The 22,414-nt window shown below is 45.8% G+C and overlaps 1 protein-coding gene across 7 annotated transcripts in view; it reads left to right on the forward strand.

Moving 5' to 3' along the window:
- The window catches only part of Spag9 (sperm associated antigen 9), a 107,827-nt gene that overhangs the window by 25,189 nt on the left and 60,224 nt on the right, over positions 1-22,414 (forward strand). For all 7 annotated transcript variants that reach the window (XM_013149511.3, XM_063251310.1, XM_063251309.1 and 4 more), the window contains exons 2-3: positions 5,779-5,899; positions 17,731-17,801. In XM_013149511.3, the coding sequence (XP_013004965.1) occupies positions 5,779-5,899; positions 17,731-17,801 (192 nt within the window). The remainder of the gene's footprint in view (positions 1-5,778; positions 5,900-17,730; positions 17,802-22,414) is intronic.

A 22,414-nucleotide genomic window follows, 5' to 3' on the forward strand; every position in this document is an offset into this window, starting at 1 on the left:
TAAAAAGGGCTGAGAATACTTGGCATTGTGGCATCGGCCTGTAATCCCAACATGCTGCAAGAACGGGTGGGAATATTAAAAGCTCAAGGGCAGCTGGGCATGATAATGCACGGCTGTAATCTCTGCTGAAATTAAGAAGAGGCCGAAGCAAGAAGATGGCTGGGAGTTCCAGGCTAGCCTCGGCTCCATAGTGAGTTCAGGGCCAGCCTGGGCTATACAGTGAGACCCTGTATCAAAAAACATAACAGAACAAAACAAAAGTTCAAAGACAACCTGGGAAACCCAATGATTTAGCAAGACCCTGTATCAAAATAAAAAAAAAGGCTGGGTTTACTCCCCAAAAGTAAAAAAATATTTTTTTAAATGAAAAAAGCATTTTTTTTTTTTTTTTTGCGGTACTGGGGATCAAACTCATAATTTTTTATTTCTTTTAGAGCTTGAAGATACACTGAAATTGAATGTATATTTTTGTGTTTTATATGTTTCTCTTCCTGAAAAAAGGATCAGTTGTCTTAATAGTCTCCAAAGAGTTCCTGAATTCCAAAAAGTTTAAAATCTACTTGGAACAAGAAAGAAGAAAATATCCATACCCTGCTGAGAAGGCATTCATTTATGGCCTCCAAGTTTGTTTTTGTTTGCTTGAAGGCAAGGCCAGAGAAGATGGATTTACTTCAGCATTGCCAGTCTTTTCCTGCGAAGGGAAACTGTAGCAAGAAGAGATTTGTGTTTGGAAAGAAATAGTTCAGGCGATCCAAGCCCCACAGCTTCGTGTTTGTGGTTGTCGTTGCCTCCTGCCATGTTTAAAGTGACACAAGTCATGGTCTTTCCACAAGAAAATCCACGGCTGGAATCACCTCACAGGTCTGGGTGAGCGTCTGCCAGTGACTGCGAGTGGCCTTGGGCTGTTCGAGCTCTGCTGTAGCAGAGGTCATCTTCATTGCTGTGTCTATTCTGCTTTTCCTCTATGGGCCGGGCCGGGCTGGGCCGGAGTTCTGAGTAAGGAGAGCAAAAGAAAGGTGTGTTCAGAGTTCTTGGGTTGTTTTTGTGGTGCTGAGCTGGGCAGGCCCTCCGTCCACTGGCTGCGCTGGCTGCGCCCCAGCCCTCGTGTCTTTAAAGCGTTACTTGGTAAGCTTTCGCTGCAATCTTTGAGATGCCATCAGGCCCACGGCACAGAGGGACCTCACTCGCAGGAAGCCTTGCCCAGATGTAGGCTTACTCTGCCGAGAGCGCACTGCTTCCAAAGTTGGCCAAAAGACAATTGCACTGGCTTACTTATTCTTAGCCTGTGTTTATACGCATGGGAAAAAGTGTTGAAATAACTCAGACCTCCTAGTCACTGCCCTTCTGCTGCTGACTGTAATCTTACACCATCTGCCTTGGTGCAGGCGCAGCCAGTGAGCGCTGCAAGGCACAGTCCTGTCCCGGTGCCTGGCAGACACTGACAGGGAGTAGGTGCTCTTGAGTGAGTGATTGGCCACTTTCCCACTTCCTTTTGCTATGACCCTTACTCCTCTACAGAGTCATCTTTGGATTAAGGTTCTGGGAGAAGAAGCAGAAGCTTTTTGATGGATTTCTGCAGAAGCTTCAGGAGTGTGAAATACCCTGCTGCCCTAAGTAGAGGGCGTCAGTCCTTAACCCTGGAGTCTGGGGAGGGGTTTAGCTGGTTGTCAAACTGTTGAAGATAACATGTAAGAGTCTGCTGGGGTAGGCAGAAGGAGTTTTTGTTGAGGCAGCATAGTTTATAGACTTAGCTTGCTTATTTATGTATTTATTTTGAGACAGGTCTCACTGTGTAGTCCAGGCTGGCCTTGAGCTTACCATGTAGCTAAGCCTCAAACTCATAGAGATCCTCCAGTCTCAGCCTCTCAAGTGCTGGGATTGCAGGCTCACGCTCTCTGCACAGTCATCTTTCCCAATGGGTCTGTGGACCTCAGATGACCAAGAACCACAGCTTTAGTGGTTGTGGATGTGAAGCTTCAGAAGTCAAGAAAACATTGGATCGAATGGCTCTGGAGGGATGACTTCACTGGGATGCTCTTTTTTTTTTGCCTTTGTGTTTTTTGAGACAGGGTCTCGCTATACAGTTCAGGCTGGCCTTGAGCTCACTTTGTAGCCCAGGTTGGTCTCGAACTCGAAATAATCCTCCTGCCTTAGCCTTTCAAGTACTAGGATTACAGCGTGAGCCACCATGCCTGGCTAAGATGCTTTTATTTGTTATAAACAAGTTCAGACGAGTGCATATGAAGAAGGAATTTATTGGTTTATGTAATTGGAAAAAATTAGATTTTTCTTTCCCTTTGTTTTTTGTCTAAATTGTCTTTATTCTTAAACCTATTCTCTCTCTTTCTCTCCGTCTCTCTCTCTCTCTGTCTCTCATTTTTTTTCTAAGAGTAGGAAAATTTACTGGAGAAAAGGAATGGGGAATAGGAATAACTCCTGAGACAAGAGGGGTTCCGCATGGGTTCCGGTCTCTTTATCTTGGAAAAAGGGTACCAGTCTGCAGTGAAAGTTTGTTGGTTCTAGAGAACCTAACAGAAAAGTTAGTGTCTCGGTTTGCATTTTGCTGCTGTTACAAGATATCAGAGGCTGGGTATTCGGTGAAGAGAAGAGGTTGACTTGACTTGGTTCTGAGGGCTGAGAAGCCAGGGATGGGCACTTGCATCAGGTGAGTGATTGGCCTCCAGCTCCATCTCAGCAGAGAGGAAGTGAAAGTGGGTTATGTAGGAGCTGCAGGCACTGGGGCTGCCCTGCCTGGTACCTGCCCTGCCGAGGGAGGACTCCCTGATCCAGGAAGACATTCATCTGGTGACAAGGCCTAAGTACCTCTTATAAGCCCTCCACCCAGCACTGTTACTTGGGAGTCACATTTCTTCATGAGTTCAGCAGGGATACACCATATCCAAGCCACCGCAGGTGGTGTTTTCTTAATACCTGGCAGCTGTCCCAGAAAGTGTTCTGACCACTGTCTTGTGTCCCCCAGGAGAGAGTCAGCAGCAGTCAGGTTACATGGGCTGAGTAGAATTAGCATGCAACTGGGAGCGGAATTTTCCTAAAGGAAGGTAGTGTGTGCAGAGACCATGTCCTACGCAGTGACTAAAAAGCTGAGGACAGATAAAGTAGGTAATGAGCAGGAAAGTACACATTAAAACTAGAGTCAGAGAGTTAGAGACGCCTAAGAGGTTCTATGTGCAAATTACACGTTTTCCTATATGGTTTCAGTTTTTTATTCTGAAAGTTTTATTCATTTGTTTATTATTCACTTCATGAATATACTCATACCTCAGTACTCATGAATTCTTTCCAGAACTCCTGATGAGTGCTAAAATGGACAAGTAGCAAGGGAATTTTTCCCAAGAGCAATAATGTAATTAGAAATAATTCATGAGCCAGGCTTGGTGTCGGATGCCTGTAATCCCAGCACTTGAGAGGCTCAGGCAGGAATATGGCTGTGAGTTCCCGGCCAGCCTGGGCTACTTAATGAGGCAAAGACCAGCCTGAGCTACATAGCAATGTCTCTAAGGAAAACAAAACCCCATGAAAATTGCCTAGAACACTCACGTTTTACCGCGTATTAGCTTTGTACACTTAGTGGTGTCACTGTTAACCTTCCTGTGACCCACGATTAGCACTTAAGATGCACAGAAGCACAAGACAATAACCAAGGAGAGTGTGGGACTGTGCCCTGCTGTGAGCCCAGGGCAGGCTGGTGGCTGGGAGGGGCTGAGTGTGGGAACCTGCTGTGGTGCCCTTAGCTGGGGATTCAGCTCCCTTCATGGAGCTTCCATTCTGGTGAGAAGGGCCCAACTAAGGTGACTGGGGCCGAATGTCCTGCAGGACAGCAGGGAGTGGGAGGGGCATGGTCAGAGGGGCTCACTGAGAAGGTGATGTCTGAATGAAGGCAGGAGGAGGCAAGGAGGGAGCAAGACTCTTGGAGATGTGAGGAGCAGAGTCCTGAGTGCAGCAGCAGAAGGCCAGCGTCAGGGCTCGGTGCCGGAAACCAAGGGGTTGGGCAGGAGGGAGGAGGAGGCCGTCTGAGGCTGGGGGAGTCGGCTGTGGTCAGCAGTGTGGCCTGCATAGGGTCTTCAGCAGAGGGAAAGCAGCCTTAGTTCGAGGTGTTGGAGAGGAGCAAGGGGAGAGCTGGGAGGAGGCTGCTGCCACTGCAGCCACAGGAACCCGGGCAGTGCACAAAGGTGGCACAGACCTGGGATGGAGGCCAGAGAGGTGGCAACCTGAGGCCGGCTATGCGGGCACTGCATGGGAGGCAGTGCTGACTCCGAGGTCGCAGGCCTGCACTGCTGACCACTGTAGCTAAAAGAGCTGGAGACGGCCAGGGAGGAGAAGGGTTGGAGATACTAAGTATAACAGGGATAAGACCTCCGGGCAGAATGGCCCAGTGGGCTGTGCGCATGCAAGCGCGAGACTCAGGGCTGGGCTTCAGGTTAGTGTTCAAAGCCAGGAGCGTGGGTGAGCTCTTTGAGGGATGGGAGTGCACGAGGAAGACACACATATTTCCCCAGGACCTGGTACAGCAGGGTGGAGCTGGGAAGAGGAGCAGGTACAGGACGACGCCCAGAAAGAAGCAGCTGGGGTGGGGGCGAATACAAGCAAGGCACTGGGGGGGGGGTAGCGCACCAGCAGGGGCGAGTGATGGGCTGGCTGTCAGGTGCTGTGGTTTCCCAGGAGCAAGAGTGCGCCACAAGGAAGACTGCAGTCAGCCCGGCCGGGTTGGTGGTGAACATTCTAGTTGACTAGGCTTGGTTGGTGGAGATCGCTTGAGGCCAGTCCCTAGTGCATCTCCAGAGACCGACCATCACCAATTTATCTGATTTATTTAACTGTGCTGGGACCTGAACCCAGGGCCGAAGCGCTGCCACTGAGCTGCAATTCCTACCCAGAAGCTGCTTATTGGTCAAGTAATTATTCAGTGACTACTTGTTGATGATTCTGTCACTCTTTTCTTTGCTGTTGTACATGTCATGGATTAAAAGTTATGCTTCGCAGTCAAGGTGAATGTGCAGGTATGCTCCAGCACTTCTGTGTTAGAAGTAGGATATACGGATTTCCTTTGGAATGCCTATTTTACATGAAGTGAAAATGTTACTAAAAAATTAGTTTTGTTATATTGTTATTTCTGTACTTGGAGGTTTTTTTTTTTTTTTTTTTTTCAGTTTTATCGGTACCAGGGATGGAACTCACGACTGCCTGCTTGCAAGGCAGGTGCCTATGCCGCTGAGCTAAATCCCCAGCCCCCTACTTGGAGGTTTTAAAGCAATTTTTTTTAAATTGGTACCAGGGATCAAACTCAAAACCACGCGCCTGTAAGGCAGGCGCTTATATGCTGCTGAGCTAAATCCTTAGCCCCTTAAAGCAATTTTTAAAAAGAAACCACAAATTAGCCTAGAAAACAAGGAAAACATGGAACCAAAAATCTGTAAATGGGGACAGGAGGAAGGATCAAAGGGAGGGTACAAGTTTGCTACGACGAAAGTGATGGTCACATGTATTTCAAATGCACCTATACAATGTAATGTAAGAAAATCAACCTAATTTCATGAGGCTGAGATCTCTCTAAGTAGTTAATGCCAGCTTGTTGTTGATTGACATACAACTTGAAAGTAGAAAAGAAGGCTTTATGCTGAGCCCGGTGGTGATGTAGCCTGTGACCCCAGCACTCAGGGGTGTGGTGTTGGCAGGGAGTCCAGATGTACTACTGAGCTACAGCCCTACTCAAAAGATCTCATTTCTCTGATGAAAGTGTATGCTTTTCTTCTTTATTAGAAATTCATTGAATTTGAAGACTCTCAAGAACAGGAAAAGAAGGATTTACAGACCCGTGTGGAATCTCTAGAATCTCAAACAAGACAACTTGAACTCAAAGCAAAAAATTATGCTGACCAGAGTAAGTAAGACTACCTCTGCTCACAAGCACGCGTAAGGAACGGGCCTGGCGGTGCCATGGCTCGTGCTAACAGCTGGCGGGGTCCACCTAGGCTTGCAGTGTTATCCCAGACTCAGGAGGGGACCTAGGTCCTAGGTGAGTTCCTCTGAGTTTACGTCCCCCCGTGTGTGTACTCGGGGTGTGCCATGGCCGCCTGGCAGTGCGCACTTATGCTGCAGCCGCTATGCAGATGTGTGTCGGGGTCACGCCTCATTTTGACCAAGTACACAAAATTCCATTGTTTCTGCATTGTTTTGAAATTTAAAAACATAAGAGAAATTTGAGCTTTGAAGTATGTATAAAAAAATGACTGAAGTCTTTTTTGTTCCCTTCTAATGGAAAGCTAAGGGCACTCAGGGGATCAAAAGTTCACTTTTCAGATTCACTTCAGTTTTAATACAATTTCAGATATTTTTGACTTTTATTTTGTGGAACAAGGGATTGAACCCTGGACCTTGTGCATTGGAGGCAAGAGCTCTACCACTGAGCCACACCCCCAGCCCATTGTTCTTGACTTCTATAATAACTGTTCCAAACCTCAAAGATGCCTTTCCCTTTCAGCTGCTGAAGAGGAACCAGATCAAGTGACAGTTAGAAAAGCAGTGTGAAGCTTCCTGACCTGTTTCCACATCTGCTGTAGCAAGGCAGGGGGCTTTGCACTTTCCCTTCCTAGTACTGTACACTTGGAATCCCAGGGGGTGAGAGGTCTTCACCCATCATCCACGAACTGGAGGATTGGGAAGCTTTGATGGACTCCGCAATGGACCCGCTGTTATGGCCCTGGAGTCACATTACTGTGGGTGCCAGTCATCTGGAGGAACAGTTTTTTGGTGATAACAAGCTTTTGGTATATTTTATGAGTCAAGCATTCTCTTTTTAAAGAAGAAAATTAAGACTGGGTGCAGTGGCACACACTTGTAATCCCAGCACTCAGGAGGCTGAGGCAGGAGGATTGCCACAAGTTCAGGGCCACATAGTGTTTAGCCATTCTGAACTGCATAGGGAGATCCTGTTTCAAACAACAACAAAAACATTGAAGATAATGTTTTAATCCAGACTTGAGTGTGCTTTTATATTGGGGATTATTTGATATTTTAGAACCAAACACTAAAAGCACAGTGGCAGAACTAACCAGCTTTTCTTTATTTTAATATGTTAAATTTTTTCCTTGATTTCTAAGGTACCAAGTTTTTAGTAGAAAATTTTCTTTTAATTTGGAATGAAATGACTTGATTGAAAAAATGCTTTATATGCATTAAGTCATCTGCTTCTGTGCTAGGAAAGATACTGTAGAAAGAATTACCTTATGCTTGATATTACATTTTTGAACTCAATATATTATTTTATATTTAAAGAAGATAACTGCTGCTTTTTTTCACAAAAGTAACTAAAGGAAGTGAATGCTGATGTTTTTTCTTGAACACAGTAGCCCTTTTATAACTAAAGTTGAAATTCTGCATCTTCTAGCAAGCACAGCCCAGCACTGATAGCCTGGCCATTCGAGGTCCTGGGTTCTGTCCCCAGCTCTGACGCACAAAGAAGCAAAAGCAGATGTAACCAACAGGGGAGTTTCTTAATTAAGGGAAGCAGTGACTAGAGAGGACTATTCAGAGGCTCACAATTTGTCTTTTAGTGTCCTAGATTTGTTTTTCAGTCCATTGAGTCAGATCTAGCTTTTTTTTTTTTTTGTCTTTTTCGTTTTTATCGGTACCAGGGATCGAACTCACGACTGCCTGCTTGCAAGGCAGGCACTTATGCCGCTGAGCTAAATCCCCAGCCCCCAGATCTAGCATTTTTTGAATTCTTGGCGTCTGTGGCCCTCATCCTCTTGTTTGTTTCTCTGGAAATGTTGTGTGTTATATTTTCATTTTAATTCAAAGCTTTGCTCCCCAGTACTAAGGACTGAAGCCAGGGAGCACTGAGCTGCACACCCCTGTCTGCTTTACATTTTATTTTGAGACGATCTTGCACTGTTGCCCAGGCTGACTTGGAGCCTTGGTCCTCCCACCCCACAAGTGGCTGGGATTACAGGTGTGCACCACTGTGCAGCTCTCTCTGCTTTTGCTTAGAAACGTTTCCAGCATACAAAAAAAAAAAAAATTGGTATATTTGTTATCTGTGTAGCCACTGTCTAGCTTTCTTTCAGAGTTTTATTTCTCCATGTGGGTGTGGACACACACACATGCACGCGCGCACACACACACACACACACACACGCACACTGACACACTGCTCTGGTCTTTGGGCTCTGGACTGGCAGCTGCACGCTAGGTGGCGAGGACAGGGCCAGCTGCTGTGTTTAGGGCGCAGGTCCTTTTTAAAATGTAGCCACAATGCGTCCAAGTTCTGCTCCAAAGCCCACTTCCTATGTCTAAAGGGGAAATTCTGGTTGCGGTTATTTACTGTCTGAGAAGCAAGAAAAAGTAAAGAAATGGAAACTGAATTAAAGGACACACTACAGGTATTTGATTGTGTGGAATTTATCAGTTTGTGGTATGATTTAACAACAATAAAAAATTGATTTTTGGAGATTTCTGATGGTTCTATTTTTAAAAATTGAACATGGAATATTTTTTATTTTTCTAACAAAGCTTTTAAAAGCATACTGTATACTATTTCCTACTTTAACGTTAATTAACATTCGTTAAGTTAACATTCGTTAATTAACATTCGTTAAGTTAACATTCGTTAATTAACATCCTGCAAGCTTTAAAGAAGAATATGAAATCTATCTGATATGAAATAAGAAATAAGGAAGTTGTGATTTGCGAAAGTTTAGTTTGGTGCTTTTCAGGTAATCAACTCTGCCGTTCCTAGTATGACAGTGATGTCAGGAAGTATTTTTTGTATTCATTGTTTCTGTCATAGTCACTATTTTTCTATTGCGAGCCAAATGTCACCATCAGTGAGTTGGTAAATCTAGACATTCTAATATGGTGAAAATATCAGAGGAGGTGAAGGCTGGGGAGGAGGGAAGGGTGACTGAAAATGATCTAGGTATGTCCCTGCTCCAACTCCCCAAATGCATGTAAATGTCACCTCCTGAAAACAGGAACCAACAAAGGAAAAACACAGCTCCCCTGAGAGCCACGGTGCACAGCTGTAATCCCAGCCCCTCAGGAGACTGTGGTGGGAAAATGGGGAGTTCAAGGCCAGCCTGAGCCATTCAGGGAGACCCTGTCTCAAGACAAAAAATAAGGGCGGGGGACGTTGCTTATCGGCAGCACACCTCTGGGCTTGAGCCCCCAGGCCCAGCGCACAGAACCAGACCCCACTTCTTGTAGGAGGCCTGGGGCTCCCAGGGGTGGTGGTACAGAGAAGTGGGCGGTGGTCTTTAGGTCCAAGAATTCATGGTTTTGCTGGGGCGCGGGAAGGGAAGAGGCTATTAGGGTGTTTTCCGTATGTGTCATATTCTTACATCATTGCAGTTAACGTACACTTATAATTTTGTACTTTACTTTAGATTGTTGATGTTATCTTTTCCTGATTGTGTAATCTGTACTATGTTTTTAATGTTGGCATATATTGAGCATCTGAAGTTATGCCATCAACTAATAATTCTGGTTTTTCTCAGGGACTCGTGCTTTCTTTTTTTCCCTCTAAAGGGATTGATTGATTGATTTTTCGGAATTTAACTCAGCCTCACGCTTGCTAGGCAGGCACTGTGCTGCTGACCTGTATCCTGGCCCTAAAGAGCATTATTAGTGACCATTTCATTTGTATCTTGCCTACTCAGAAACAAAGTCAAAGTTTGTAACAGCTTGTTTGGATCTTACCTGGTTAGGCACACTTAAATTCTTTTCTTCCTAGACCTCGTTTATACGTGTATAATGTTCTTGAAAGTTGCCTCAAATTCCTGTGAAATGAAAGGAATGAATTGGGATAAAAATAGGCGAGGGCCGAGGATCTGGCTCAGCAGCATAGCCCCTGCCTGGCAAACGCGAGATTTTGAGTTTGATTCCTGGTACCAAAAAAAAGGTAAGAAAACTCAGAAAAAGACAGAACCCTGAGAAACTTACCCTTTTGATTGGTTGGACATTTTTCTAGTGTAGTGAATCATATTGCAGTAAATTTTTTACTCCTATCAGTTTTCCTTTGTTGATAATTTTCTTAGAATAAGAAAGCTGGTGGAGGAATAGGAATGGTTCTTGGTATATTATAGTGTTAGGCCATTTCTACTACGAACAGAATTGGAGAGTAAGAATTAGCAGCAAATTCTGTTTTGTTTATCGTACGTTAAGACTGAATCACTTTTTGTTTTTGGTGCTAAGGATCGAACTCATGACCTCGCATTTGCCAAGCAGGCACTTAGGCCGCTGAGCTAAGCCCCTGGCCCCCTGAATCACTATTGATAGCTTGTTGGCGCCCAGAATGGACACAGCAACATCTGTTACTATCTTCTCTCAGGAAACCCTGACTGCTGCCCAGTGCCTTGGGTTTATGGGTTACCGCCCCCAGGTGCCCAGCCATTGTCCTTCCTGGGAGGGAGATGGGAAGATGTGGAGGGGGCTGCGTGCTTTAGGCTCTGCCGGTCCTGCTCCACCGCCCTTTCCTGTGCACCAGAAGCCACTTTTCCCTTTAGCCAAATGGAAGAGCTTTGCTGCCTGTGGCGGGCGCTAGAGCCTTGCACTGGCCCAGTCCTTCTCCTCCCCATGGAGACAGCCGCCCCTCTAGTTTGGTACAAAGCTCTCAGCCTAGTAAAATACCGTGAAGCCTTCACTTTCAATGTTACTGTTAGGAGGAAAACACTTTAATAAACACTCAGGGGAAGGTGTGAACAGGTAGACGTGAGTAAGCACTGCCATCACTTTGTGTTTTAAAAGAATGTCTCCAAGCAGACATTCAGGTTTCATAAATTGCAAAGTTTCACAACACCAAAGAAGAATAAACCGAATAAACTGAACTTACTTGGTGTAGTTGTATACCACTTCGTATTTGAGAGGGGCTAGGCATTTTGCTACTCGTTTTTAAAACACTTAACAGAGTAATTTCAGGCCCATAAAAGGCTTTTTCAGTCCCTTGTTTGTGCTTTGCGGTGTTAGTGTTCCAGAAAAGTTCAATGATCGGATAATAAATTGTCTTTCTGCTTTAGTTATATTTCTCAATAGTCAATCCATCCCTTCTACATAGTTTTTTGAGTGTTAAAAACAGATGACTGAGGATTTGTGTTAAAAGCAATTTTTTAGCTTCAGATTTGTATCTAAAGACAGTGGAGTTAATTATGTAGAAGGTTACTTACAGTCCACTTAAGTATAGTCCTTTGCAATGTTCAGAATATTTATATACTTAATATCCTTAATAACTTCATATAAGGGCTGTTGGTTTTTTAGAGCCTGTGTCTGAGAGCGTAAGTAAAAAGTCAAGCATAAGATAATTGATACAAACACTCGTGTTTTATGGCTTGTGCTCATCAGGCAGTTTTATGGAGTCTGCTTGGTTTTGTTTTATTATGTGTATTGAGACTCTTCCATTCTTTTTAGTGTAGTGCTGTCTATTAGGAACCTTAAATTAATACCTAGACTTCATGGATCATAGAAAATTAATTTCATGAGACAGGGTTAGAAGATTTCTGGTGATGTAGATTAAAGGGCAGGGGAGCTAACGAGTGAATGGATTTCTCCTTCACACATGCAGAAGATGGGGTAGGAAAGGCCGAGCTGTCCTTCTGTACCTTGGGCAGAAGACTAAAGAAAGGGAACTTGCTGGAGTGGCTGGCCCAGAGGAGCACTATGTGCAGAGGTGGAGCCTGGAGGCGTAGGTAGGGGCCTCGGCTTTCTGTTGTGGGCAGATGGCTTTGGTGACACCTTAAGACAGTGATGATTCAGATTCAGGGAGTCCCTGCTGCTAGGGCTCTGTGAGGTTTTGCTCTGTTTGAAGGGCATGATCACTGATTGATGAACCGTTTGAAGTATTTTGGGTTGCACATTGTGCTGATGATTAGAAATATGTACTGTCTGTCTGAAAACCTTTGAAGTTCAGAGACAAAGCGAAGTACTCAGTTGGCCGGGGAGCTTTTCATTTCTGCCTTGATGTGGTTGAGATCCATTTGCTCTGAGGCCAGCGGTTGCTTCTTGCTTAGCAGTGAGGACTTTGCACGATGCATTGTTCAAGGAGTATTTCTGAAAGACCAGGGCCAGTTTGCTAAGGTCCAGTAGGTGGATTATCCGTCTTCGTGTCCGGTTAGCAGGACCGATTCCTGAAGGCCTATAACAAGCTGGACAAGGCGCACTAGCACGTCTGTTTCTCTTCTTCCCCCATAGGCCTGTCAGCAGTCTGATAGGGCAGAAGACAGCAGAGCGGGAAGGTGTTCCCAGCTTGGCACAGGCCATCGGTCTGAGGAGGTAAGCCCGGGCCAGCATTGGCCAGCGGCTCCTCTGCTGCAGGGCCGGCCTGGCACCTGAAGGCTGGCTGCAGGGCGTTCAGGAGAGCACCAGCCTAAGCGGACATTTTGGATTTGGTTTTTGATTGTCTCTTGCCCTCCTTTCCCTTTTTTTACTTTTGGATATAGTGATTTTATTTCTTTTTATTTTTTCTCCTCAGAAAATCAGCAGTTAAAAAAACCAAAAGGCAGCCTGACTGACCGTTGATTTGGGATAGGCAGGCTAAGCAGAACCATATGTCCAGTTAAGGGCAAGTGGTAGCTAGTTTCCAGGAGTAAAATGATGAGGTTTTTCTTTTGAGATCATTTTGAAGTTTGGGTTTACCTGGGAACGGGACAAGGGAGAAGCGGAGGCCGCAGTGCCTGTGGACGTGGGCTTTGGGGTGTGCACAGTCCTGCCAGGGGGCCGTTATTTCCCGCTTCCTCATCCCTCTTCCCTTCCCCTTTCCCTTTACTGGTTCCTTAGTGGCACTTGGGACTCCCCAGATGGCTCTTCCCTGTGCTAACAGGCACTCATGCAGGTGGTGATGTCATCTTCTGTGGCCAAGGCTATGAGGAACCTGAGTTGGTGGGATACTGGGCCTTGGTGTCCTGAGTTACCGTATTTTAAGAAAAAGAGTAAGTTTCTGAATTTGTTGTGTATCGTCTTGGTGTGTTACATCATCCCATTTAGGACGTGTATGTATAATACATGATTACAGGTTCATATTACATGGCCTTTATATGATTTGTACTCTATACACCTAAAAGGACAATAGTAATTTTTAGTTTTTTGAGAAAAGATTTTGCTATGCAGTTTTTCCTGGCCTTGAACCCACTGTGTAGCCCAGGTTGGCATTGAGCTCACTGTAATCCTCCTGCCTCAGCCTCCCAAGTGCTGGGATTCTAGGAGTGACCACCATGCCCAGCTGACAGTAATAATATTTAGATCACAGTATAAGTAAAGAAAGCATGAAATACAGAAAATCATTTATAATTTCTTTATAGATACTTGTAGGTGTTAGGGAGGAGAGAATAATTATCAGAATAGTTTTCAGAAATTCACCCAGAATAACAAAGATGAAAATATTTGTTTATTTTTGCTTATTTGGTATTCTTTGTTTTATGTTATTTTGGGGTACTGAGGAGTGAATCCAGGGAGTGCTGGTCCAGCTACGCTCCCAGCCCTTTCACTTTTTTGTTTTCAATTTTGAGGCGGCTGCTTGCCGCATCATTTAGTTGCCAGAGCTGGGCTTGAATTTACCACCATTGTGCCTCAGCCTCCCTCAGATCTGGGATCACAAGTGTATAAATAGATAAATTACCTATTTATTCAGTGGTGCTGGAGATTGAATCCAGGACTTTTGCACTGAGCTGCATGTCCAGCCCTTTTTATTTTTAAATTTTGAGACAGGCTCTCCCTAAATTACTAAGTTGCCCAGACTGGCCTCAAACTTGTAGTCTTTCCTGCCTCAGCCTCCTGAGTAGCTAAGATTATAGGCATGTGTCAGTATGCTTGGCTACATAAAATACTCTAAAAGTGCAGTGGGGTGACACAATTTGGGTGATTTAGAGTGTTTTTATTTTGAGGACTTTAATACCTGTTTATAAGCCAATTTATGGGAAGCTAACTCTGGTTGCTAGAACCGAGTTGTGAAAATTATATGCAATTGTATACTGCCTAACAGTGAGATACAGCCTGCATGTATGCCAGCATGCCAGGGATCACCCCACCTGTGATACCCTGACTGTCCTAGCTTGTGAAGGTGCAGCTTGTGATGAAATCACAGGGTGTTTCTGAGGATGTAACCCATCATTCAGCTGTGCAGGGACTCTCACGCTATTCCTTGCATAGTTTCAAAAGTATATTCCTAAACCAGGCGTGGCAGTGCATGCCTGTAAACCCAGCACTCAGGAGGCTGAGGCAGAAGGGTCGCTGGAAGTTCAGGGCCAAAGGTGAGTTCAAGGCCAGGCCGAACTACATGCAGAGACTCTGTCTCAAAAAAAGCCAAATAGAAATAAATAAATAAATTTTTAAAAGTGGGTGTGGTGACAAGCAGTAGTGTCTTTGGGACAGGCACTCTCCGTTTATAGCTCCCAGGTTCATCTTGCCATCAGCAACTGGGACTGGGCGTGGGGGAACTGTGTAGTAGATGTAATCTTCGACGGCTTTACCAGGGAGAGCTCAGCCGAAGCTGACCACAGGATCAAAGCTGATAGAACAGCTTTGTGTCCCAGAATGAGAGGAAACTGCCTCGGGTGCATTGGCCAGCCCTGCTCAGTTGCCAGCCTCAGTGGGCGGCAGTTGGGCCCAAGTGCTGTGGCAAGGGAGTGAATGTTCTTAGAGCCTGGCAACCATCTGTGTCTGCTCTGCTGTGAGCTGCGTGAGGAGGAAGGAGATCTCAGTTAAAATAGAGCGTTTCTCATGTCTACTCAGATAATGAATTTTAAAAATGTTTCCCTCCGACTTGATTTGATCATCACTTTTAAAACTGCACTGAATATTCATGAATTTACTCAACATTTACTAAATATTAGTTCATTCTCTTATATTGGACTTTGTGTTTTGCTTTTGTTTTTGTTTTTCTGAGTCGAGGGTCTAGCTTTGTGCCCGAGTTCCTCTCCAGTCCGGAAAGCCTAAGCTCTGCAGACTGAGTGCAGTGACCGTCTCCTTGGCAGAGGCTCCTTGGGCTTCCCCAGCCTCCCGACCGCTTAGTTCCTAGGTCACCAGTGGGATGTGGATCATGTTGGCCCCTTCTCTATGACTGCAGCTCCTGCAGTCAGCTGAGCTATATTCCTGCTCCTCCCTTTTTTTTACTTTTTTTTTTTTTTTTTGAGACAGATCACATATTGCTTGTCCTTTTGATTTGTATGATTAGTGTATCGGGGATCCTGCCAGAGTGACCTTGATCACTTCCCAGGACAGCATCCCCGTAACGTGCAGACCTCTCACTGATCCCCACTCTTAAGGTCCCACACCTTACTCCAGACCACCATTCCAGGGACCTGGGCTTCCAGCACAGGAACCCCTTGGGGACAGGCTATATCTAAACTATGGCAACTGTGTCTCTCCATGATTAATAAAGTTTTTGTCTTTTTGAGACAGGGTTTCTCTCTATGCAGTTCAGAATGACCTTGAATTCACTTTTTAACCCAGTCTGGCCTTGAACTTGAAGTGATCCTCCTGCCTCAGCCTCCTGAGTGAATTACTATGTGTGAATTACTATGGTGTGCCACCATGCCCTGCTCTGTGAAATGTTAAAGCAGATGCCAATGTACAAAAGAGATTAAAAAAGAACATTTTTCTTTTATCTTTTTTGTGGAAGTGGAGATTGAACCCGGGACTTTTATACTGAGCTATGTTCTTGGCCCCTTTTTGTATTTTACTTTGCAATAGAGTCTTGCAAAGTCACCGAGTGTTCCAGGATGTGCTAAAGCTTGGCGATCCTTCTTCCTCCACTTCCCGGAGTGCTAAGATTATAGGTGTGCACTACCTTGAAAGGAGTATTTCTCTTTTTTTGGTACCAGGGATTGAACTCACGACCTCGAGCAGGTGCTTGTGCTGCTGAGCTGTATTCCTGCTCCTCCCTTTTTTTCTTTACTTTTTTTTTTGAGATAGTTTAGAGTGGTCTTGAGCTCACTTTGTAACCCAGGCCAGCCTCGGACTCATAGCAATCCTCCTGCCTCAGCCTCTTGAGTGCTGGGAATACAGTTGTACACCATCATGCCTGGTGAAAGAAGTATCTTGAGAGGCACTGTAGCATGAGAATTAAGAATACAAGTTCCCCGGTACCGATAAAAATGAAAAAGACGAAAAAAAAAAAAAAAAAAGAATACCAGTTCTAGAGCAGGAGTCCTCTGGTAGAAAGGCGTCTCCATTGCGACTTTGGACAGGTAAACCACTGTTTGCCGGATTGCTCATCTCTGCAGTGGGTATGATGACTCTGGCCCACCCTGCGGCTGACATTGAGTGTGCGGGATTGGGTGGTGTGGTCACAGCGGTGTGCAGTGTTGGCTGCTGTTGACTGGGGAAGTTAGCAGAGATCTAATTTAAGGTTTACGGATGATGGTGGGATTTTATTTTAGCCTCAGCACCCAGTGTTTTACTTTGTTGGTAGGTTATTAAGAAAACACTGATTAACAGAGATAAAGTTGAGTAACTGCAAATCAACAGTTGTCCAGAATCTCAGAATGAGTTGAAACCTGCTGGTAAATGTGATCGGCAGGAAGTCATAGGACCACTTGCTGAGTTTGCTTGGCTTTTCTGGTTTTGAAGTAGCATCCAAATCGCCGCGGTGTTAGTCCTTGCCCTGCGCATCTGCACTACAGTTTGCCCGTTTCTGTCACAAACTTAAGGAGCCAGCTCCTGGATTAGGAATAAATCAAAACAAAACCACCACTGTTTCCCTCATTGATGGTAGATTCCAGTGGATTGTGGCTGGTGGAGGTAGACTGAGTGCGCCTGGCAGCACAAGCCAGAAGTCTGGGTGGACTGTCGGGCAGGAAGCTGATGGTCCGTGCCCCTCTGGAGTGGGTGGCAGCTCTCGGTCCTTACCCATGGTGCTCAGCCTCAAGCTCGCAGGCTGCAGAGGCAGCTAGTGGACTCCAATGGAGGGGACACTCGAGGGAATCCAGCGCTTCTGGGCAGTATTTTCTTTGGTTTTTTTTGAGACAGGGTCTAGTTATGTAGTTCAGGCTGGCCTGGTTTCACTGTTGTAGCCCAGGGTGGCCTCAAAACCGCGGTGATCCTCCTGCCTCAGCCTCAAAAGTGCTGGGAGTACTGGTGTGCACCACCATGCCTGGCTGCAAGGAGGCATGCAGGGGCTGGCTTCTGCCCACACGGTGTCCCTAGCTGCGGTGGCTCCTCCTGCCAGCCAGTTGGTCACCTCATGGCAGCGCAGCTTTGTGCTCCTCTGTAGTGGCAGGGTCTGGACTTCTCGTCACCATTGTCTTGCCTGGAACTGCTTTGTGGTCTCGCTTGGACCTCCTGTCTCCTGAGTCGTGGCCTCCTGTGAACCCTATGTTGGCCCTGTGTTTAGGGACCCAAAGCTGTCCTGGGCATTTGCAGGTCCTGAGGTTGTACGATGTCGCCGCTACTCCAGCAGAGGGAGCTAGAGGAAAGGCGGCGGGGAGCAGAGAGTGGAGCCGGGAGGCGCGGTAGCACTTGCGGGCCTGCACACTGCTGATCCTCCCTCCCTGGGGATCAGTCCCAGCCTAATATTCGTGTGAGCTGACTTCCACGTGCGGAAGCGGTTATTCTTGGTCATGCCAAAACCATTTTAGAAGGGTGACCTGACGGGCGTACACACTGGAGAGCCCTCAGCCGGTGGGCGTTGCTCCTGCTTCTTCCTCCGGACCCTAAGTTTCACAGCCTGACATTGCAAGCAGGTTGCTCATATTTGGTTTTAATTAAGTGTGTGTATCTTACTTGCAGTTAGCAGACTTGAAGAAAGAGAAGCGGAACTGAAGAAGGAATACAATGCGTTACACCAGAGGCACACCGAGGTGGGTTTTGGGTTCGGAGGAGGCAGATGCGGGCCTCAGGCAGCACGTGCTCATTTTCCCCTGGAAACCAGAATAATTCTTGGGGATTGTTTCTGGAAAACATTGAGTGTCACATGGCATTTACATGGTTACCAAACGTTACCATTTCTTAAATTATGGAATTAACTTTTCTTGTAGTAAATTGGCATGCCACAGAATAATTTAGTTACGCAAGGTATTTCCAATGCTTATTTCCTCGGCTGACACAGCAAAAACACATACACACACAGTAAAAAGATGACATGATACTGAGGCGAGAGAGCAGACTCGTTTGTTGGGCATTTGGGGAATGTTGCATGGGTAAATTATTGGTAAGGGCTGTCCAATTACAATCTAGTGTAAAGAACTCATCTACATTACATTTGTAACAGTACAAATGTTAAAACAGTCAGAAAGATTCTAAGGTGGACTTTGTGCCCGAGGTTTCAATACTCTAAAGGAGTAGTTCCATCACGTAATTCTCTAGACCAAATGGGACCAATCTCCTCACCTCCTTTTCTTTCCCTTTCATGTGTTGCGTTTGTTTCTGTCGTTAGTGTGAACATTGTTGTGTGTCATGGTCAGTCAGATTCACATCCCTAAATAAATACAATTTTCATAGACTTATGCAGTATTTGTTTCATGAAAAGAAGTCCCTCCTTTTACCCCTTCTCCTGTTGTCTTTTCCGTGGCTCTGGTCTTCATCTGTTGGCCCCTTCCTGGTGCTGGGGATTGAGCCCAGAGCCCTACACATGCTAAGTACATGCTGAGTAAATGCTAACATGTGTAACACCTCGCCACATCCCAACTCTGGTTCCAGCCCTTAGTTCCCATTTTCCTTTCATAAGTTTGCACGCTCTTGTCTTCTAGGGGAGACCTATGCTGTTGCTTTTCCGGAAATAAAATCCCACTCCACTGAGTTCCAGTTGCCATGGAATCTGGCTGTTAGCATTTGGGGAGGGGCTGGCATCTCTTCCTATTAGGTTTCACTCTTCCTGTCGTGGCTTTCTAGCCACACCAGAATCAGGATGTCGCAGAATTGACATTGGTATAGAAGAAAAAGATTACCCACAAGGGTGGGAGCCGCAGAGCTCTGGGAAGATTGGAGGGAGTTACATAGCACATGTCACCTCCACATGTTATGGTATGCTATTAGGTGGAGATTAGGCTGATTTTTAAAATTTTGGTTTTGTTGGGTTTTTGTTTTTGTTTTGAGACAGATCTGTGCTACAGACTTCCCTTGAACTCACTACATGCCCCAAGCTGACCTCGAACTCTTGACAATCCTCCTGCTTCAGCCTACTGAGTGCTGGTTATAGGCCTGCCCAGCTAAAAATTACGTATTAAAATCTATCCCAGCACTCCGAAGGCTGAGGCAGGAGGATCTTTGCAAGTTCGAGAGAGCCTAGCCTATAAAGTGAGCTCCAGGCCAGCCTGAACTGCATAATGAGACCTGTCTCAAAAAGACAGAAGGGAAAAAAAGGCAAATCTTACTGTTTATTGATCATACACATCCACTTAAGTGCCTGAGCAGCCCTCTGTGCAATGCCTGCTTGTCGTGCTTAGCAGCACCGATAATTCTGTTTGGAAGAATGTCCTGAGTACCTGATACTGACAAATAATGTTTCTGTTTTTAAATGAAGTTCTAACCTTTGTAATGATTCAAGATTATGAAACTATGAGATATTGAGTTGTAGTGTGTTTAAAATTATGCTTTCTTGTATGATCCACTATAAAGTGAAAGTTCATGTTTTTGTATATCTGTTTCTAAAATGTGAAGACATATTTCTAAAGGAAAAAATCAAAGATTTAACTTCAGAAGAAAGGAGAGAAATTATTGTTTATTTCTATACCTTCAGGAAAGAGCAGTTCAGGAAGATAGAAAGGTCTCTGGAAAACTGCTTATTGACGTACAAGCGAGCCTGTCCAGCCCCGCTCCCCGCTCCTCTTTCCATAGCCCCCATCTCATCCTTTGTCCCTCAGGCTCCTTCCCTTCCTTCAGTTTCCCCCGGAAAGGTTTCTATGGCTCAGACCTGGCTGCTTTGAGGTTTGGTCAGGTGCACGGCAGCCTGTGCTGCATTTGGTGGGTCAGCAGTTTGAAACACCTCTCTTGCTTTCCAGAAAGCACCAAATGTTCTTTAGAGGGCAGCTTTGGGAAACACAAGGGGAGGGAAGGGCAGGGCCTCTGAAGCCTTAGGCGTGTTGCCTTGTCACCCCCAGAGAGGCTCATGCCCAGGCGCAGACGGGTGCTTGAGGGAGACCCGGGACGGTTACCTTTCTCTAATCAGAACTTTGGCCCATGCCTGAGGGTGTTTTAAGACAGACAGCCTCTTAGCCAGCCCAAAGGCCTCCGAGTGGGACGCTGCGGCCACAGCACAGCCACGCTGTTGCCCTCAGTCTCCCCTAAGGCCAAGTGTGGGCTGTCGGGAGGGGCTCGCACTGCAGGGGGCACTGGGTGCTATTGCAACACCCCCCCCCCCCCCACACACACACCTCATTTCACAGACTGCGGTTTTCAGATGGAGGCTGAAGGGTCTGGGCAGGACTCACAGCCAGGTCCTACCCGCTGCATTGCGTGAACCTTCAGAGAAACGGTTAGGTTTAGGGGCTGAGTGCACTCGTTTTTGGTGCCCCCTGGCTGCGTAGCACCTGAGTCACTTTTAAGATTAGTGGCTCTACAGGCCTGTGCACTGAACGTGGGCCTGCGATGCCAAGGCCGCAGGGTTTGAAGGCTGCTTCCACTCATCCTCCAAGCTCTACTGCTGCCATGCTTTGCGCTTCTAGCCAGAGCTGCCTGGCTCGGCCCTATGGGACACGAGTGCCTTAGAAGGGGCTTTGGGACCTGTCCCAGCCAGCATTGTCCAGACAGCCCACTTGGAACCCTCCACTTCCCCATGCCTCCTCCCCGCCTAGGAAGTGCTTTTGGGGCAGTGGCAGAGCCACTCTCTCGTCCCTTCTCTGTGCAGACAAGATCTTCTCAGCTGCCCAAGGAACTCCTGAACTTGTGACCCTACCTCCTCAGCTTCCTTGGGAGCCTTCTTGGTGACTGTAACTGTTAGTTGCTGCACTGACTCCTGAGTATGTCTGAACTGATCTGCATACTGGAGAAAATTGAGAATTGCAGTTCTAAGACCAACAAGATGAGCCCGGTGGATCAAGCATAGAGAGCTCCTGCCCATCTTACTTCCTCTGTTTTCTGTCTGGTACCGCCTGTCCTGCCCCTACCCTGCCCCCCTCCGTTCTTTTTCCTTTCTAAACCAAGCTACACTGTGGAGCTCTATTATTAGAATTTAAATTTCATGTACAGCTTATACTTTTTCTACTTTTTTTTTAGCATTCATGGAATGCTGTGTGCATTATTTGATTTTACATGTCAGGAAATGCCTTCGGGTGTGGGGTTTTCTGGTGGGTGGTAGGCAGAAAGGGCAAGGAGCACATTGCCAGCCCCGATGGCCTGCGAGCACAGAGGTGGCACAGGGCAGGGATCCACAACGCTCAGCCCCAGAGCCGGTGACCAAGACTGATGACCGAGCCTGTGGGCAGACCTCTGCCCTGGCCCCTCACTTCCCTGGTCACGTTATTGTAACCTGAGCTGCAGTTGCTCTGTGACGCTGAGACATCTGAGGGCTGAATGAGCCCAGTTGGTGCTCATGCAGTAGCTGTCCTTCTGTTACTACTCTTCTGTCCTCTGCTAGTTACTCTGGAGTGTAGTTCCATTGCTGGGGTCATCTTGGGACCTCAGAGTACCATGTTTGTGTTATTTGATCAGTCGTTTGACTTTTTGAGACAGGATTTTGCTGTGTAGCCCAGGCTAACCTTGAATTTGCAGTGATCCTCCTGCCTCACCCTCCTGAGTGCTGGGATTACAGGTGTGTGCCACCATGCCTGGCCTTAATCAGTCATTTGAAGGTGGTATACAATTCAACATTTTCTAAATTTTAAATCTTTATCAAGCATGTAAGATAATAGAGAATCTAGAATGAGCTATTTGAGAGAGAACTGATTCTGTTTTTACATATCATTTATAATTATTTTTCTTTAAGTAAATCAATTACTAGAAAGTCAACCTAATTTTAGGTTTCTTAGAAATTTCATTTGGACAGATCAGTTCTATATGATACTGCCCAGAATGTAAGAAATTTTATTTCGGCTTTGTAAAATCTTTTAAAAGTGTAAATTAACATCTATTAGACCCAGTAATTACTTTGATATATTAGTCTTAGTTTAAACTTTTTTCTCTAAAATTTTTTCCTGATATGAGAATTCATTTTTGCTGACACAAAGACCAAAGAGACTGTTTCTGTGAATTTTTTCTGAAAATGGTAATAAAGAGAAAAATCTATACATTTACAAGAAAAATATATAAATTTAAGGTTAAAAATATAATCCAGGTGTGGTAGGGCACAGCTTAATACTGGGCTTGGGAGGTGGAGGCCAGCCTGGAGTACCCTGTGAGGCCCTCTCTAGAGAAACCAAACCATGGGCCAAGCATTTAGCTCAGTGGTGCCAGTGCCTGCCTGGCAAGTGTGAGGTTATGAGTTTGATCCCTGGTATAAAAAAAAGAAAGAAAACCAAAGCAAAATAAAACAGATTTT

This window comes from Cavia porcellus, unplaced genomic scaffold, assembly GCF_034190915.1.
Source record: "Cavia porcellus strain 051 isolate PalLab524CR breed Dunkin Hartley unplaced genomic scaffold, mCavPor4.1 scaffold_6, whole genome shotgun sequence".
NCBI classification, from domain to species: Eukaryota; Metazoa; Chordata; class Mammalia; order Rodentia; family Caviidae; genus Cavia; species Cavia porcellus.